This window comes from Mizuhopecten yessoensis, unplaced genomic scaffold (assembly GCF_002113885.1).
Source record: "Mizuhopecten yessoensis strain PY_sf001 unplaced genomic scaffold, ASM211388v2 scaffold4663, whole genome shotgun sequence".
Taxonomy (NCBI): domain Eukaryota; kingdom Metazoa; phylum Mollusca; class Bivalvia; order Pectinida; family Pectinidae; genus Mizuhopecten; species Mizuhopecten yessoensis.
Window position 1 is genome coordinate 55,573 of NW_018405659.1, and position 20,918 is coordinate 76,490.

The window sequence follows — 20,918 nt, forward strand, 5'->3', positions numbered from 1 at the left end:
GACAGTTACCTGTCCTACTATCATCGTCTAGACACTATATGTATACACACTGTATATATACCTGATAGTAGCCAGTCCTATTAGTGACCGTCCCGCTATGATATAGTACTTTGATATCCACAAACCTTTGTGCCTTTTGTAATATTGATTTGTACATGAAAATGTTGCTTGGCTCAGGAACAATATATAATACAGAAAATCAATCCCAACGTAGCTGCTGCAGTGAAATAAAAACACTGCCTTAGCTAACGTGTTGTAATACAGAGGGTTGTTAGCGAAACATGGGTCGCTACCTTAGTATTATTTGTACACATTTCTCGGCAAAAGATGTGTTGAAATAGAGGAATCTAACTGTTACTCTTCGTTGAATTTTGAATGAGGGAAACTAATTATGTCTAGCTCAATCCCGCCTCGTGCCAGGCTTTGAACACGGCGCTGGATATTGATCGTAAATTCTATATGGCTCGCTCTCCACATACGATGTTTTAATGAGAAACAGCGACAACCGGCGAAGCGCCGTTTCTCAGCGCTTGTATTTCTCCGACAGCGGCAGGCTAGCAATGGATACTGACTACGAACGCACGCGGCTATTCGAGATCAACAGTAGGGAGGTCTACTAAGAAACACGACAGCATGCAAACAACTTCTTGAAACCGAAATTCATGTGATTCTACCGATTCTTTGGAAATATGTTTTAAATTGTTGTGCATTCGAGGAGAGCAATGGCTACCGGGTAAACAAGGGATGGATCTAAAGAGATATGTGAATACATTACTGAACACACACAGCTGGGATCCGTACGGTACTACCTTGTACACGGAGAATGACATGCATTAGCAACTGTCAAGGTATGGTTAGGATATATTCTATTGTCTTTGGGCCTGTGGAAGTCACGCTTTTCTAAACGATGTTTGTACTGTAATTTAACCTGTCTCTAAGATTTAAAACGGCGTAATTTCTTCATTTATTCTACATTTTTCGCCTAATACTGTTCACCTTAAATATTCAAAATTGTATTCCTTCAGAATTTTGATTTTATTACGTCATCCAAGGCGAACGTCATGGCTTCTGTTGCCGCCTGGTTGCCATTTGCCCGGGCATCGGCCATCGGGTGGGTGCCCGTAGCACAGAACCCCCTCCCCCAGCCAGTGGTGCGAGCGGAAAATAGGAGGGGAGACGAGAAACTCACGCTCAATATCAGTGGCAGAAAGTTCGAAACCTGGCGAACGACGGTGGAAAAATATCCGGACACTCTTCTGGGTTCCAATGAAAAAGAATTTTTCTTCGATGATGACTCAAAGGATTACTTTTTCGACCGGGATCCCGAATTTTTTCGACACATTCTTAACTACTACAGAACAGGGAAATTACATTATCCAAAACATGAATGCATATCAGCTTACGATGAGGAACTTGCTTTCTTTGGGATTATGCCGGACCTCATTGGTGACTGTTGCTATGAGGATTACAGGGACAGACGGCGTGAAAATACGGAAAGACTTTTAGATGATGCAAATTCGGAAAACGCGGACATTGACCCAGCCACTAACCTCAGGGAGCGGCTATGGAGGGCATTCGAGAACCCCCACGTTGGGACTGCAGCTTTGGTATTTTATTATGTCACAGGCTTTTTTATCGCCGTTTCCGTTATGGCCAATGTAATAGAAACCATACCATGTGGTCAGAAACCGGGGACGGACGAAACCCCATCATGTGGAGAACGTTTTGAAATCGCTTTTTTCTGCTTGGACACTGCATGTGTGATGATCTTTACGGCCGAGTACCTGCTCCGGTTGTATGCTGCACCCGACCGCTGCAAATTTATGCGAAGTGTCATGAGCGTAATAGATGTAGTTGCAATTCTTCCGTATTACATTGGGCTTGTTATAACAGACAACGATGATGTTAGTGGCGCATTTGTGACACTCAGAGTATTCCGAGTTTTTAGGATCTTTAAATTCTCTCGCCATTCACAGGGATTACGAATTCTTGGATACACTTTAAAAAGTTGTGCAAGCGAGTTAGGCTTCTTGCTTTTTTCGCTAACAATGGCTATAATTATATTTGCTACAGTGATGTTTTACGCGGAAAAGAATGTGACCAACACGCGATTTACCAGTATTCCTGCAGCGTTCTGGTACACAATCGTTACCATGACAACGCTAGGGTAAGTACTATAGTCAATATATGTATATATATTTATATAACAACCCCCTCATATCGCATACAGTACATATAGCTGTTAACGTACGTGGTTTCAGCATTGCTAATATTTTGGGACGTATCCCATCGTTTTAAGACAACGACATTTCTATGTACATTATACTCCATCCAGACCTAATCCGATTACCAAAGCAGTCTGGTTCGCCTTCATATTATATACATTGTAGGATAAAAAAAAAACAGAATGCTTTATGTTGCACCGATGCGTACGCACGCAGTCTTTATAAACATACGCCAAAACTACCGTTACACACACAATACACAGCGAAATGTCGTATTAATGCAAATATACCTAAAGCGATGAGACTATCATCCAATATCTGACACACGGAATAGTCTGACTAGAACAGGAAGGAAATTTCCTGACATAACTATCGTAAAAAAGTCTATATTTAGCACGCCATTTTGATCGATTCCTGGTTGTGTTGCGTCACGTGATAAATTTATTGTTAAGTGTCTGCAAAACATATTGATGTGGCAACGCTATGCATTCATGTCGCTAATTAAACTGTAATATAATGGGTTCCTATGGTAACATTTGATGAAATTTAATTGACAATTCCATGACAACAGGGCAATATACATCACCTCTATATAGTGACGTCAGAGTGACATCACACCAAAAGGTCAATGGATCACAATGGCGTCAGCAACATCTTATCATATGCATGCCATTTCTCTGTACGATTCTTACAGCGTATACTATATAAAATTATCCCAGCATTCATAATACTGTCGCGCTAACGAATGGCAAGAGTATATGCATATATATATGTCCTGGTCGATATTTACCGCTCATCGACACACATACACTATAAGACCATTAGATCATATGGGGCTTAAAACACCGCAGGTCTGTCGGTCACATTTTGGTCAAGTGGTCAGTATGGACACCAACTATGCGTCCAAAATAGATCTATAGACTTTATTATATCTATCTACAAGATCAGCCTATATTGCTATGCACCGGTTGACCGATAATTTTCAACAAAGGAATATTGATGTGGTGGAGCTACACAGGTTGTTGTAACAGTGCTGTATATATACAAGGTTTTAGGCTTCCATCGCTTCGTGCCAACCAGGTGGTTCGGCAACCTCCAAACTACGTGCACGTGCGCACGTGATAGTGAAGGAGGAGGAGGAGATGTACACCTTGATGCATGTGTACACATTGCGCATCATATACTCTAAACATCGCGACATTTTTTTTATATAATTGCATGTCGGTTAACGCACTTCATTTTACAACGTTGTAAGTTTCAGTTGTAGATATCATCGAAAGTTACATTATATTTCAATTGCCGTGTTGCCGTGGTTACCTGGACGCATGCTATATGAGTTAGTGTGTGCGGTATTCTGATTGGGACCCAAGTACGATCACTGGCTTGCATTACGAGGGATGTAGTACCGATGTGTACCAGGTTACTCTTAGAGAGGGGATGAGTGGAAGTGGATCAGCTAACAACCCCGTCATACGTTAGGTCCAGAATGCAATACATGCCGTGCATTGTCGGCATAGAGTTTAGGTGTACTAGCGCCCCGAATAGTGACTGGTTGAGATATTACCCCTCACGCTTATTACACTACTATATACACATATGATCGAACTACAGACATCATGAAAATCATGAGTTACATCTTAATCTGGTGGTTCCGGTTCCGCATTGGCATGACTTTGATGAACGTAATATGACTTCGGTTGATTTGACCTTGAGGTATACTTCATGTACATATGATATGTAATCAGTTTCATTTTGGTAACCTAGTGTTTTTAAATTGACATAGATATAGTTTGAAGAATGTATATATATATCACGTTGCTGTACATAGCACAACATATTACTTTGATGTATAAAGTATCATTTTGATGAACATGGTATTACTTTAGGTGTACATACAGTAAAAAAAAATTGATGACGTAAGTGTGTTCAAAATAAGGCAGGTACATGTACGCAGGGTATTGTGTAGCCTCACGATTTCACCTACAATCACCCAACCTCAAATCCCGACAACCAACCGCATCCAGACTGTTATCCATCATATCCACACCCTAAACCACACGCCACGCCCACAACGTCGCCACACACACACACAAACAACCCACAACATCACAACAAGTCCTGTCTGCAATGTCACCACAAGCCCAGACTACAACGTCACCACAAGCCCCGCCAACAACGTCTCAACAAGCCCCTCCCACAACGTCACCACAAGCCCCGCCCACAACGTCACCGCAGGCTCTGTTTCCAACGACGCCTCACTCACACCACATGCTCTGCTCACAACGTTCATGGCATTCCCCGCATTAAAGCACTAAAGCATTAACTAGATACCCGTTCACAGCCTACATCACACTCCCCATCTACATGTACAACTTCCTTCACCACATGCTCCGCCCAAAACGCAAATCATACACCCTGCCCCTCACACCCCCTACATACACTTCTTTCACCACACACTTCGCCCTCATCCTCCATCAAAAACACTCCGCCCTTTTGTCTATCATACACCCTGCCCGCAATGATCATAGCACAGGTCAATTTACAGCATATACTAAAATCCTCGCCCTCAGCATCAAGCAAAAGTACCCTTCAAAACCTACCCCACACCCCACAACCCACCCACAGCCTACACCAGACATGACCGTCACAACATCAACCAAATGTCTCTATTCACTTCTTTCATAATACCACCCTGTTATCCTAGGTATCCTGTATGTATAGTACATTAACGTCCCTCCTATAACCCACAAAAAACCATGACACTCGTCAGGTACATCATTCCACTACCACTACCTAGATTTCTATCACTCTTTCTATCCAGAACCTAAGTAAAAAATGTTCCTTTTCTGCCATCTCTCAAAACCTCCATGCCGCCCACAAGTCCATTGAACTTTGACTTCCAATATATATCATCGTCCATCCCAAGCAGAAATCCTATTACTGACATCCGTCACATATCTCCTCAGGACCTCCGTCACATATCTCCCTAGAACCTCCGTCACATATCTCCCCAGGACCTCCGTCACATATCTCCCTAGGACCTCCGTCACATATCTCTCTAGGACTTCCGTCACATATCTCCCTAGGACTTCCGTCACATATCTCCCTAGGACCTCCGTCACATATCTCCCTAGGGCCTCCGTCACATATCTCCCTAGGACCTCCGTCACATATCTCCCTAGGACTTCCGTCACATATCTCCCCAGGACCTCCGTCACATATCTCCCCAAGGCTTCCGGCGCCACACTACGACATCTAAATTTCCCGCTGGTAAAGTTAAAAATATATCAATTGAAAGTGTAAGATGGTTCAATATACCAAGAAAAGAGATGATGTGTAATGTTTATGTAATCTAGTTGACACAGATGACGAATTCCATTATTTATTGAACTGTACTAAAGGATTAATGCCCACAAGTATAGAAGAAAGCATATGTGTAAATATTACTTTGAAGACCAAACGCAGTTCGCTTGATTCATCTTCATAATCAACAATGAATTGATATCAATGCCGACATTTCTTATAGATGTTAACTAGATAATTCGTTACACTACTATCTATCCCGTTCAACCATGTAACACTACTCAACCATTTGTATGTTCATACTCTCTTCACTTAACTGTTGATGAGAATAAGATAGGTATTGGCACCACCGTGACTCCTACAACATCAACCACCTATACCATTCACGACTGCCATACATGGAATAACTATTTTCTTTATATCTATACATGCCAGTGTAAGATAATATGGCGCTTTCTTATATCTTTTATCAAGGCATATGTATCTATGATAATCGGTGTGGAATTGATAGAATTTTCCCCTGCCGGGAAGGTATGACGGAACAATCTTAGCCCGAAGGGTGATATTCTTGGTAGTCATACCCGAGGCTTGCTTCAAAGCCAAGAGTTATGCAGTCGAAAACCTCATCTCGAGGGTTGAGATTTCTCTGGCAAACCCTCAGCGTAGGGGATGCTTCTTTATCATTCCTCCTATCAATTATATATATCCCCATCAATGGTTATCAGCATTTGAAAGGATTTTCCTTCCTGATTCGCACGTTTTTTTCTCTCGTGTAAAGCAGATTGTGACGTCATATTTTCTTGTTTCCGTGAAGTCCTTTTTATTGTCCTCTGTTCGATTAAGTTAATATGACGTTAAGAATTATGTTTGCCTTTATGACTCGTATATCTCTTGAGCTATCCCATGCTTCTAGAGGGTGAAAAGCTGTTTTTTTCATCAGCTGCAACGGGAGACATGGGAAGGATGGGGAAATTCCCAGCCTCACCCTAAGGTGATACCCTGCACGCTTTATGTGACGTTACAATGAAAGCAATTAAAAGACGTCACATTTTACAATAAGATGACGTCATAATATAGATTGGTACTTGGCGTAAAAAGCAGTCATTTTCTCAAGAGCAATGCTTTTACGGGAAAACATATTATTTTTTAGATATACCTCGTGTTTTCTCTCATATTTAATCCTGAGGGATTGCGTCACTTTATTATTTTTCGCCACGACCTCATAACATGTTATATCAATGACCGGTATCACATATCTCGCCTAAATAGCCATCACATTTCCAATCCATTACCTCAATATGTATTACACCCTTGACAAACTTAATTTGTATCTCGCCCATTACCTCGCTTATCTGTCTTCCCTGACAAATACCCGTACTTTATCTCCCACCCTCTCCCCGACCTCTCCCCTCTCCAATCTGTCCCATCTTATCCTTTCCATTTCCTTTGTCCTTCCATATCCTCATTCCCCACCCAATTACGTACTCTTAACCCACCCTAATCCCAACCTCTATGCTTTCCAACCTTTACCTTCCTTCCCTCTCCTTTTCCATTTTCCTATCCTCCCTTCTCGCCCTTCCTAACGTCTCCTTCTTCCACTGGTGTCTATATCTACCTTACCCCTTCCATTCCAGCCTCCTTGAGACTCCCATATATACTATCTCCTTTTCCATTTCCCTATTCTAACACTCCAATCCCAATCCAATCTCTCACCCCAAGCCTTACTCCTCCTACTTGCCTTCTACTTTCCTTCCCCTACCCAAACCTCTTCTCTTCCGTTTTGCTACCCTACCCGTGTCTCCTTCTTCCCTCCCGGATGTCTTCCCTCCCACCCTGTCTCTACCACTTATTTACCCGCAAACCACACACTTTCCCTCCTCTTTCCCATCCTCCTCGATACTCCCCCTTCAACCTTCTCTTCTTCCGTTTCCCTATCCTACCTCCATCGTCCTCCAAACCCAAAAGCTCCCGCTATCTGACCTCCCCACTACCACCCTGGCCTTTTCCTTAACTCTTACCCCCTCCCCCCTTCTCAACCTCCCCGAGAAACTCTCTCCTACCCTCTCTCTTTCATCTATCCTCACCATCCCTTGGTTATTCTGTCTGTTAACAGTGGGATAATACTATATATCGATCGATTTGTTTAGGTATGAATTTAGTACCTGTCGTAGTATTACCTGTTATTTGTTCAATTAGCATCCGGTACCGTTACAGCGTGTATGTACCTGTGTCATACTGCTATCGACAGGTATTCATATCATTAATTGATAATTTACCAGTACTATGATCACGGCGAGGGTAATGGACCAAACATCACGCTGAGGAATAGATGTTAGTGCATTTTACAGTCTGCCAGGTAACAGATGCATCTATTGAACATCCTTAACTTATCGACATGTTCAAAAATAAATATAACCTCATTTATTTTTCATTTTTATAATAAAACACACAAAAAATCCACATTATTTGACATTCACTATTATTACATTTTAATTTATCATTTAGAAATACTATCTTTTTTCTCGCAAAGCCACTGAAAAATGCATTTACAAATTTGACGTAAAGTGAAGCCAAGCTAAGAAAGCTTAAGCGTTGTGCTAGGAATATTGATCCAGTGGGTTGTACCGTGTGGTATACGGTATATTTGTTACACGCTTAAAATGAGATGACTTATTTATTAATTATGTTACTCGCAGTATATGGATTAATATTTCAGATATGAAACATATGTTGAAATTGTCCCCATCCCCGTTACATTACTTACACGTGTTTACGTGTGGAACCTATAGGTAAAGCAGGGTGATGTAGTTTACACCAGCGAGTTTTTACTGTGGTACGTCACGCCGTACTGTCGGGGTATCATATATCACCACTATACAGCAGTCACCTATTAGTATCTGCTGCAGGGCTCCGACCAAGTACCATAGCAATAATGACAGCTGCCGCTGATTAGTACAATAGTATAAAACAGTACGGAGTTAGTCGTTGGTATAACGCCTACACCATCTTGATGTTATTCTTGGTTCTGAAGATCATGAGCCACAATCTGACTTACTGTGTATCGCATAATTAGTTTATCTTATATACTCTCGTCTCTATTCACTCTGTCGTTCTTCTACCACGTGTGTAGAAAACAATTATCTTCCCTTGTAATACACAACAGTTTTACAGAGTATATCACATTTTGTAGTTTACGTTTATGGAGATTACATCCCGTTTTATGACTTACATTCTGAAGTTTATGTCCCGTTTTATAACTTACATTCTGAAGTTTATGTCCCATTTTGTAATTGACATTTCTGAAGTTTATATCCCGTTTTGTAATTGACATTTCTGAAGTTTATATCCCGTTTTGTAATTGACATTTCTGAAGTTTATATCCCGTTTTGTAATTGACAGTTCTCAAGCTTATGTCCCCTTTTGTTATTGACATTTCTGAAGGAAGAAAGTTAGACCTGGATGAATTAAATCGCTATGTAGTAATCAACCACCTCTCATGTGAACGCCTTCCCCCAAATTCGATTGTTGTTTTCCTGATAATAATCATTTTTCATGAGGGCGAATATGGAGTGAAAAATGATTTTTCGTGGGAAAACAGCGAATCGTGTTTCTCTGCTGAAAGGGCGATACATATTTTATAAATACCGAACTGGAACACTTTCACTAGAACACTTTCAATAGAACACTTTCACTAGAGAACGCTTTCACTAGAACACTTTCACTAGAACACTTTGCACAACTCAGGTGTGGGTTTTCTTTTCAGAGAGGCTCCAAATAAGGGAAATATGACAAGGGAAAACTTGAGCGCATGCGGAAAATACGATGTTATATTTCTACGCCATGTGGTCAACATCATCCAATCGGACAAGCTGTTATAAAGGTTAAATCTCACAGTATACACAACCCTCGTGTAACACATAGCCCTCTGTTCTACTGCAAAACATAACTCCTCGTATAACACTTAACACATCAGCAATACTCACTCATTTAGAGTAATAAACAACCCTCTGATGTTAAACACTATCATCTAGTGTAATACACAATTTTCCTGTGTAATACATAACCATCATGTTACCTAGCTTCAACCCTCATGTTACCCAAAACCTTTACATTCATGCTACAAAACATTTCTCATGTTTCCCAAAACCCTTATGAAACCTCTGTCCTCATTTTAATGAACAGCCCTCGTGTAATACACAAAACCCGTATGTAATAGTAATCCCTGGTGTAACACCACACTTTCAATAAATGAATCACCGTATTATACAACTCCTTATGGCTAGTCGTGTAGGCTAGGGATATGATGATCTGGGATTGGAAACTGACAAAGCGAGCGCCACCTGTAGGTCGCTCAGACATTAATGGGTGTGTCAACAACAGACATCAAATCAATTGCTGGCTGTTTGGCACTCATTGTTGTATATTCTGTTTTCAATGCCACTGTGTCGGTCGTCTATGCCGCCATTGTTATTTCCTGCATATCTTGAGTCAGTAGCCAGGGGACGATGGCGTGACTAATTCGATATCCCATACAGAATCTACTAACTATCGTAGGGTCGATTTTCTAGTAAAGATATAAATATATATACATAAGTACAATATGTGATATGCCCTACTCTGTGCACCCTCACACACAAATATATATACATATTGCAATGTTACATAATGATGTCAGCTGTTCATATCATTATATGATATTGCTGTAATATGCATTGTAAAGATCTGATGATCTGCATGATATGCAACATACATGATGTACATTGTATAGCTGGGGAGTAGGATATATAATACATTGTTAAGTTAGGGAGATATGACATGTTACAGTAATTTATATATATATCTCGGCTGATGTGCTACCCAACCGAACGTGTATAGCTGAAATAGTATGTGTTATATGCAACACACTTTATATAGTTGGTATGGAATGTTATTTATGGCTATGAAGATATAGTATGTGACATATTGCTTAACTGACGATATCATATTTCTAACACAATGTATAGCTGACATTATTCAAACCGTGTAGCCAAGAATTATTACATATTGAACACATTGGTAGGCAAGGGAGATCTGTTACGCAACACACAGTGTATAGCTGACGTAATATGACGGGAAGCCGAGAGATATGGTATTTCACGTACGTTTATAGCTGGCATAGTATGACGGGAAGCCGAGAGATATGGTATTTTACGTACGTTTATAGCTGACATAGTATGACGGGAAGCCAAGAGATATGGTGTTTTACGTACGTTTATAGCTGACATACTAGTAACGTAACCTGTATACCTGAAAGATATGGTATTTTACACACTTTGTATTTGTTTCTCTTCGAGCGTTGTAGATATGACCATCACTTTTGAACAATGTTTTCTGTCTGCAGACAATGTTCGACCTGGCTCCAAGCCAATCCAAGACCCTATATTTCTTTCTTCATCGAACGACACAAGGCTTCTTTATAAGTCATCTTCTTTCTCCCTTTCCTGGTGGTTTCACACGACAACTCTCGCGATGGCTTGTGGGTCCATCCGGCTTTCATGCTATTCCATCCATCTGGAATCTTCGTCTCTGGACTTCTGCTGAAAGCGTTGTCATTGCCAATTCGTTGGTATACTTATGCATTGAAAACTGTTCTAGTCCATAATTTTTCTAGTATTCTAAAGCATTTTGGAGTACATCAAGCTTTCTGACAGATTGTCTGTACTCTATTATTCGGCAACATACAAGACGACCCCAAGACGCCGCTGTTGGAAAATCCTTAGTTTGTTTTCGATAAAATTCTAGATAGCCTCCACACGCTCCTTAGGATGTACTTCTCTGAAAAGTCTAACAATTCCTGTCTTAAACGTTTTCTCTTATATGCATTTTTTTAAACAGGAATTAATGGCATAGTAGAAAATGCAAATATAATTATATGTTCGTGTGTTCGTTTTAGTGCTATGATTGGTCAAAGACACCAATATAACATAATATGTGATTTCTGGTGAATTTTTGGTTTTGACCATTTGCAAAACAAATTCGTACAATTGCACAATATTTTCCAATTGTGTTATCAGAAATGTATATATGTTTGCAGAATTAATTAAAATAATATTTTCTTTTAAATTGTGAAAGTAAAATTTCTTAAACTTATTCTTTTAACTCGAAAAAGCGATTTAAGTTACCCATACGCGCCATTTTTCCCCTTTTTGTTTGCAGATTTAACACAGTTCTACTATAAAACATTTGTAATATCTAATGTCAAAAATTCTAAAGAGCTTCAGTTACACTTGATATGTAGAAAGACATACCAACTATGCATAATTTTCCACTTTGTTGTATAGGATTTTAATCATATTGAACATTATAAAATTACAAAGTAAAAAAACCGAACTTGCAACAATTAAAAATGTCGACACAATGACGATTTAAGTGATCAATATAATATCAAAAGAGGTGAAATTTTGGTTTTTCGTGAAGCGCAAAAATACATATGTTCAAAATGGCCAAAAAACAAAAACAAAAAAATCGATAAAACTTCGGCAAAATATGAACAAAAGAAATATTTACACGGATACCCTTAAAAAATCAAAATTATAAGCCAAGATGTTCCGAAAGAGTAAGAGTATTTGTTTTTGCTTTCACGACATTCTTCATATAAATGTAGGTCCATTCCAAGTAATGTCAGATCCTCAAGATAGGGAGGGGGCAGCGAACACATAACTACAATTCAAGGCACATTAATGAGCACAGCCACAATCATCGATCTTTATATCGCAGAAGGAAATAGAGAATGCTATTGTAATGATGGCGACACACATCTTCACCAACCCGCAGCTCCTGCGACCCGGTGTTGTAAATGTGTTTTTCGGCATTCGACAGCTATCAATGAAATTGTTATATTCTGATATAGCACCATCTTTCGTTGGGTTAATGGTTACCGTACTTTATACTAATACATGTACCAATCATATTCTGATATAGCACCATCTTTCGTTGGGTAAATGGTTACCGTACATTATACTAATACCTATCATATTCTGATATAACACTATCTTTCGTTGGGGTAATGGTTACCGTACGGTATACTAATACCTATCATATGCTGATATAGCACCATCTTTCCTTGGGTTAATGGTTACCGTTCTTTATACTAATTCCTATCATATTCTGATATAGCCCCATCTTTCGTTTGGTTAATGGTTACCGTACTTTATACTAATGCCTATCATATTCTGATATAACACTATCTTTCGTTGGGGTAATGGTTACCGTACGGTATACTAATACCTATCAGATTCTGATATAGCACCATCTTTCGTTGGCTTAATGGTTACCGTACTTTATACTAATACATGTACCAATCATATCTGATATAGCACCATCTTTCGTTGTGTTAATGGTTACCGTACTTTATACTAACACATGTACCAATCATATTCAGAAATAGCACCCTCTTTCGTTGGGTAAATGGTTACCTTACATTATACTAATACCTGTCATATTCTGATATAGCACTATCTTTCGTTGGGTTAATAGTTACCGTACTTTATACTAATCCCTATCATATTCTGATATAACACTATCTTTCGTTGGGTTAATAGTTACCGTACTTTATACTAATACATGTACCAATCATATTCTGATATAGCACCATCGTTCGTTGGGTTAATGGTTACCGTACATTATACTACAATGTAATACCTATCATATTCTGATATAGCACCATCTTTCGTTGGGTTAATGGTTACCGTACTTTATACTAATACATATCATATTCTGATATAGCCTCATCTTTCGTTGGGTTAATAGTTACCGTACTTTATACTAATACATATCATATTCTGATATAGCACCATCTTTCGTTGGCTTAATGGTTACCGTACTTTATACTAATACATATCATATTCTGATATAGCACAAACTTTCGTTGGGTTAATGGTTACCGTACATTATACTAATACCTATCACATTCTGCATATCATTCATAGGCGATTAAGAGACGAATCTTGAAAAGTGACTGACTTAAAAGAATATGGTGGATGTTCATTGTATTTACAATGTATATGACCTTGAACTTGCTACCTGTGCGTTACCTAGTCCGTGGTAAGATTTATACCGCATTTGTAATGAATTGTTATCATATAGGGCATAACAAATGTCCTCCGTCATAGTCAAATTGCCTTCAAACTTTACAATTGAACTCAACATAGAAATGTGGAGAAAGGTGAATGGTTATTTGGAACTGGCCATTTGTTTTAAACATCAATAAGGTCTGTGATGAACACTGTTTGATTAGCACATACCAGGCGATAAGGTAGTGTGTATGCACGTGCCTTACGTTAAGAATACACGTGTAGTAGGTTAAAATCTTTGCCAAGCAAAGAGTAGCCGTGAACCAGGACAACCCAGCATCAATTAGCCGTGCTTATTTGGAGAGCCATATGTTCTAGACTACAATCACCATCACCTGTGGTGTTGTGCATTTTCAGGGAAAGACCACGTATTCTTACTATGTGTACTAATAATGAGGTTATTACCGAGGTAGGTAATACAAAATACCCACTGACCATGACGTGCTCCTGCCTCCGACAATACAATTGACATAATACAATCACTCTGATATTATGTACCGTGTGTAGGTGTAGTACTCGTGAACATGTGTTTAACACTTGTTACAGTAAAGATGTGTTATACACAATATATGTGCAATACATGTACATTGTATGTTATATACGTGGATATAAGTTTTGCACATGTTTACATTATGTTATTCACATACACTTACATGTATAAAGGTTATTACATGTGTATTTTTGTTATACACGAGAATAAATGATTAACATGTGCATATAAATTGTGTTATACACGTACATATCAGCTTAAGAATTTCATATATAGTAATTACTATACATGTGTATATGTGTTATACACGGACATAATTGTATACACGTTCATATGTGCTAAACACGCGTATAGGTTTTATACATGTGATGTGTAATACAGGGACATACGTGTTACACCAGTATAAATGGGCTACACGCACACATATGTGCTATACACGTGTATAGGTTTTATACAGGTGATGTGTAATACAGGGACATACGTGTTACACCAGTATAAATGTGCTTCACGTACACATATGTGCTATACACGTGTACAGGTTTTATACATGTGATGTGTAATACAGAGACATACGTGTTACACCAGTATAAATGTGCTTCACGTACACATATGTGCTATACACGTGTATAGGCTTTATACATGTGATGTGTAATACAGGGACGTACGTGTTACACCAGTATAAATGTGCTACACGCCCACATATGTGCTATACACGTGTATAGGTTTTATACAGGTGATGTGTAATACAGGGACATACGTGTTACACCAGTATAAATGGGCTACACGTACACATATGTGCTATACACGTGTATAGTTTTTATACATGTGATGTGTAATACAGGGAGATACGTGTTACACCAGTATAAATGTGCTACACGCCCACATATGTGCTATACACGTGTATAGGTTTTATACAGGTGATGTGTAATACAGGGACATACGTGTTACACCAGTATAAATGTGCTTCACGTACACATATGTGCTATACACGTGTATATGCTTTATACATGTGATGTGTAATACAGGGACATACATGTTACACCAGTAAAAATGTGCTATACGTACACATATGTGTTATACACGTCCATACAATGTATCTGTTATGTCACAGGCGACATGCAGAATACACGAAATTTGTCATGTACATTAATTGAATGTATATTGTAATAAAATATGTATAGATTGTATGCTTCATTCACTATGTTCATGTGTATATACTGTTATACATGTTGTATATTATATACTTATGTTACAAGTCATGTTTATAATCTGATACGTTTTGTGTGTGTATTGTAGCCACATGAATAGTGTTATGTTAATAACCCGGAATACATGTCATCCGTTGCTCACTATCATTACAGTATACACATATATACGGTGAATAACAATTAACATATATTGTATACACGGTGTTAATACATTGTATCAACACAAGCCGAATATCACCCAACAAATAAACACCGTGTGTACCATTTAACACATACACACGGTAAATATCAGTTAACACATACACACGGTAAATATCAGTTAGCACATGCACACGGTAAATATCAGTTAACACGTATGCACGGTAAATATCAGTTAACACATACACACGGTAAATATCAGTTAATACATACACACGGTAAATATCAGCTAACACATACAGACGGTAAATATCAGTTAACACGTTCACACGGTAAATATCAGTTAACACGTATACACACGGTAAATATCAGTTAATACATACACACGGTAAATATCAGCTAACACATACACACGGTAAATATCAGCTAACATCATCAAACTTCATCAAACATTGTTTCCTCCAAAAAGGAGATATTTGTGTACAAGAAAAAAGCAAAAAAGTACAAATAAGGACAGAAGATGTAGTGGTAGAGCACAGCTAAATAACTGTGTCTTCTCGAACGCAAATAAAAGTCTTTGTCATGGTATCTTACCTCAGTCCATTCTCGTGAGTTCGTGAAGCGCACACGACAAAGTATGATGCATGCATCAGAAACAAGGTGTGTAAATGATTACACACAAACACAGTGTATAACTGCTTTAACTGCTTAAACATATGCACTGTGTTGAACACATATACAAAGTGTATAACAGCTTAAACATATAGCGGGTATTCAATAGTAATCAAATATACTTGTACACGATGTGTTAAAAAATGATATATAGACGGGGTGTATAACAGCTAACGAGAATACATTGTGTAAAACAGTAAGCACATACATTATGTGTGTAACCGTTGAAACATAAACACTGTGTACAAGTTTACACGTATACACCGTGTGCATAACAGTTAACACATATACACTGTGTGTATACAAGTTTACATATATACATTGTGCGTATAACAGTTAACACATATACACTGTGTGTATACAAGTTTACATATATACATTGTGTGTATAACAGTTAACACATATACACTGTGTGTATAACAGTTTACATATATACATTGTGTGTATAACAGTTTACACATATACACCGTGTGTATAACAGTTAACACATATACACCGTGTGTATAACAGTTAACAAATATTCGCTGTGTGTATAACAGTTAACAAATATACACCGTGTGTATAACAGTTAACACATATACACCTTGTGTTTAACAGTTAACAAATATGCACTGTGTGTATAACAGTTAACAAATAAACACCGTGTGTATAACAGTTTACACATATACACCGTGTGTATAACAGTTAACACATATACACCGTGTGTATAACAGTTAACGAATATACACTGTGTGTATAACAGTTAACAAATAAACACCATGTGTTTAACAGTTAACACATATATACTGTGTGTATGAGTTTGCACATATATACACTGTGTATAACAGTAAACACACATACACGGTACATAACAGTTAACACATATACACTGTGTGTAACAGTAAACACACATACACGGTACATAACAGTTTACACATTAACATTTAACACATATACACGGTAATACCAGTTTACACATATATGTATCGTGTGTATAAAAGTTTACACATATACAGTTTTCACATTGCACACGAATTCGTGTTGTTTATTAGTTAACACTAAAACCGTTGTCTAAAACCAACACTTGGTGCAACTAAATAGTGTACTATCCTTATCTATGGTAGAAAAATGTATACTACAACCGTGTGAACCAGTGCTTTCGAAAATATGAATGAGCCAGAATCTCAGCTATTGTTCCACAAAACACGGGTTAATTCCTCCGTCCTTCAGCCGAGTCAATTTGACCGGTAGATCAATTGACCCAACGAAACTATTAATATGAATACTTCACCGGTTCCTACTTTTTGACGAAATAAAACAAGTAATTAGTTATGGTAAAACGTGATCCTGGACAATGAGCTATGGGAACAAATGCACGACCAAGAATAAATGACGTTTTTAGCTCACCTGGCCCGAAGGGCCAAGTGAGCTTATGGCATGGTCCGTCGTCCGTCCGTCGTCAACATTTTACTTTAAACAACTTTTTCTCAGTAACCAAAAGGCCTAGGGTGATTATATTTGGCCAGAAGCATGCTGGGATGAAGGTCTACCGAGTTTGTTTAAATAAATGACCTTGATTTATATTCAAGGTCACAGGGGTCAAATATGTTTAAAACCTTTAAACGACTTCTTCTGAATAACCAAGAGGCCTAGGGTGCCTAAATTTGGCCAGTAACATGCTGGGATAATTGGCTACCACGTTTGTTCAAATTCATACCTTTACTTATATTCTAGGTCACAGGGGTCAAATATGTTTAAAACATTTAAACAACTTCTTCTGAATAACCAATAGACATTGGGTGCAAAAATTTGGCCAGTAACATGCTGGGATAATTGGCTACCAAGTTTGTTCAAATAAATGACCTTGGTTTATATTCAAGGTCACATGGGTAAAATATGTTTAAAACCTTTAAACAACTTCTTCTGAATAATCGAGAGGCCTAGGGTGATGAGATTTGTCCAGTAACATGCTGGGTTGAAGAGCTACCAGGTTTGTTCAAATAAATGACCTTCACTTATATTCAATGTCACAGGGGTCAAATATGTTCAAAACATTTAAACAACTTCTTCTGAATAACCAATAGGCCTAAGGTGATGATATTTGGCAAGTAGCATGCTAGGATGAAGGGCTACCAAGTTATTTAAATAAAAGATCTTCATCCATTTTCAAGGTCACAGGGGTCAAATATGTCTAAAACCTTTAAACAACTTCTTCTGAATAACCCAAATGCCCAGGGTGATGATATTTGGCCAGTAGCATGCTGGGATGAAGGGCTACCAAGTTTGTTCAAATGAATTACCTTGACCAACTTTCAAGGTCACAGGTGTCAAATGTCTTAAAATCTTCAAACAATTTCTTCTCAATAACTAAAAGGCCCAGGGTACTGATATTTAGCCTGTAGCAATTAGGGCTACCAAATTTGTTCAAATGAATGACCTTGACCCACTTTCAACCTAATGTCATTGTTTGTCATTCACGGTCACACTGATATTCTGCCTGTAGCTGTATTTTAGTCCACTTTTAAGATTACAAGTGTGAGATTAATACCAAGTGAGCGATGAAGGTCCATTGGGCCTCTTGTTGTTAGTACACATGTATATTTGATCCTCAGTTCTTGTTAGCACACGTGTACATTTGACCCTTAGTTTGTGTCAGTACACATGTACATTTGACCCTTAGTTTGTGTTAGTACACATGTACATTTAACCCTTAGTTTGTGTTAGTACACATGTACATTTGACCCTTAGTTTGTAATAACACACATGTACATTTGACCCTTAGTTTGTGTAAGTACAAATGTACATTTGACCCTTAGCTTGTGTCAGTACACGTGTACATTTGACCCTTAGTTTGTGTTAGTACACATGTACATTTGACCCTTAGTTTGTGTCAGTACACATGTACATTTGACCCTTAGGTTGTGTTAGTACACGTGTACATTTGACCCTTAGTTTGTGTTAGTACACATATACATTTGACCCTTAGTTTGTGTTAACACACATTTACATTTGACCCTTAGTTTGTGTCAGTACACATGTACATTTGGCCCTCAGTCTGTGTCAGTACACGTGTATATTTGACCCTTAGTTTGTGTCAGTACACGTGTACATTTTACCCTTAGCTTGTGTAAACACACATGTACATTTGACCCTTAGCTTGTGTCAGTACACGTGTACATTTGACCCTTAGTTTGTGTTAGTACACATATACATTTGACCCTTAGTTTGTGTTAACACACATGTACATTTGACCATTAGTTTGTGTTAACACACATGTACATTTGACCCTTAGTTTGTGTCAGTACACGTGTACATTTGACCCTTAGTTTGTGTCAGTACACGTGTACATTTTACCCTTAGCTTGTGTAAACACACATGTACATTTGACCCTTAGCTTGTGTTAGTACACGTGTACATTTGACCCCTAGTTTGTGTTAGTACACGTGTACATTTGACCCCTCGTTTGTGTTAGTACACATGTACATTTGACCCTTAGTTTGTGTTAGTACACGTGTACATTTGACCCTTAGTAGTACCAGTTTCATACTTATAATGGCCAAATCATTGCTCCATAATACAATGTTGTTTCAGTTTTTGAAATGAACATATAGTTTAGAGGTCGTGTCAGTTTGCACACATGTATGTATTACACTATCGTATATTCTTACATATGTAAAACCGAACGTTTTATGTACGTGTACATGTTTACACAGAAGGCAATGGAGATATGGGTTTGTACTGCTTGACCTTTCTCGCATGGTATCTACACTGAATATATAAAATTCCCCCGCAAACATTTTGTGGCAAATCTTGATCTGACTATATGATCTTTTCTGTGAAATATCTAACAATAAATATAAAAAAAAAATCTGCAAAATATCTAATACGAAAAGATTATTTTTCTGTTAAATACTTAATAAGAAAGTATGATATTTCTTGTTGAGTATCTAGCATAAAAGTATGACTGTTTTCGGTGAAATTTCTGATATGGAAGCATGAATATTTTCCTGTTAAATATCTAAAATGAAAGTATGATTTTTTTTTCTGTAAAATACCTAATATGAAAGTATGATTTTTTCCTGTTGAATACTTAATATGAAAGTATGAATTTTCTGTAATGTACCTAAAATAAAAGTATGATTCATGTAGTTTATTTGAAAGTATGATTTTTTTTTGTTTAACATCTAATATGAAAGTATGAACATTTCTGCTATATAACTTATCTGAAAGTGTGAACTTTTCTGTTAAATAGCTAATCTCAAAAGTGTCTGAACACCTTTGTCAAAGCTAACCGCTGTTCAACTGTATAGCCACCCGAACAGCACTAGGATATAGTTAGAATTAATTTATTATCTAAATTCTCAGTTATGAAGATAATTATGGTTCACTTAGAAAATATCTACTCTGAATGTTTGACCATCGCCACAAAGTTCTAATGTATGGATATGGCATTAAAGTTCTACCATGGATATATATTAACAAAATTCTTCTACTATATTAATGATATAATAATTTGAGGTTCTTATATACCGCTTTATCACAACCTTCTTTGTAGGTCGTCTCAAAGCGGTTCACACATTATTATCCGTGGTTATAGGGCCTTTGCAACCAGGCGATAAGCCGGTGCTGCCATTTCGGCGCTCACAGCTAGCATTCAACAATTCTAGCACTGCCCAACCATGTACTCATTTACAGCTGAGCAGACTGGAACAAGCGGAGTAGAGTATCTTGCTCAAAGATACAACACAGTGCCGTGACGTGACTCGAACCCGCAACCCTTAGGTCACGAGCC

General features: G+C 38.0%; 1 protein-coding gene across 1 annotated transcript in view; it reads left to right on the plus strand.

Annotated features, from left to right (window-relative positions):
• Window positions 1–235: 235 nt before the first annotated feature.
• The window catches only part of LOC110449576 (potassium voltage-gated channel protein Shal-like), a 116,313-nt gene continuing 95,630 nt past the window's right edge, over window positions 236–20,918 (plus strand). The window contains exon 1 of the mRNA XM_021496526.1: window positions 236–2,167. Coding sequence (XP_021352201.1) covers window positions 1,062–2,167 — 1,106 coding nt within the window. The 5' untranslated portion in view covers window positions 236–1,061. The remainder of the gene's footprint in view (window positions 2,168–20,918) is intronic.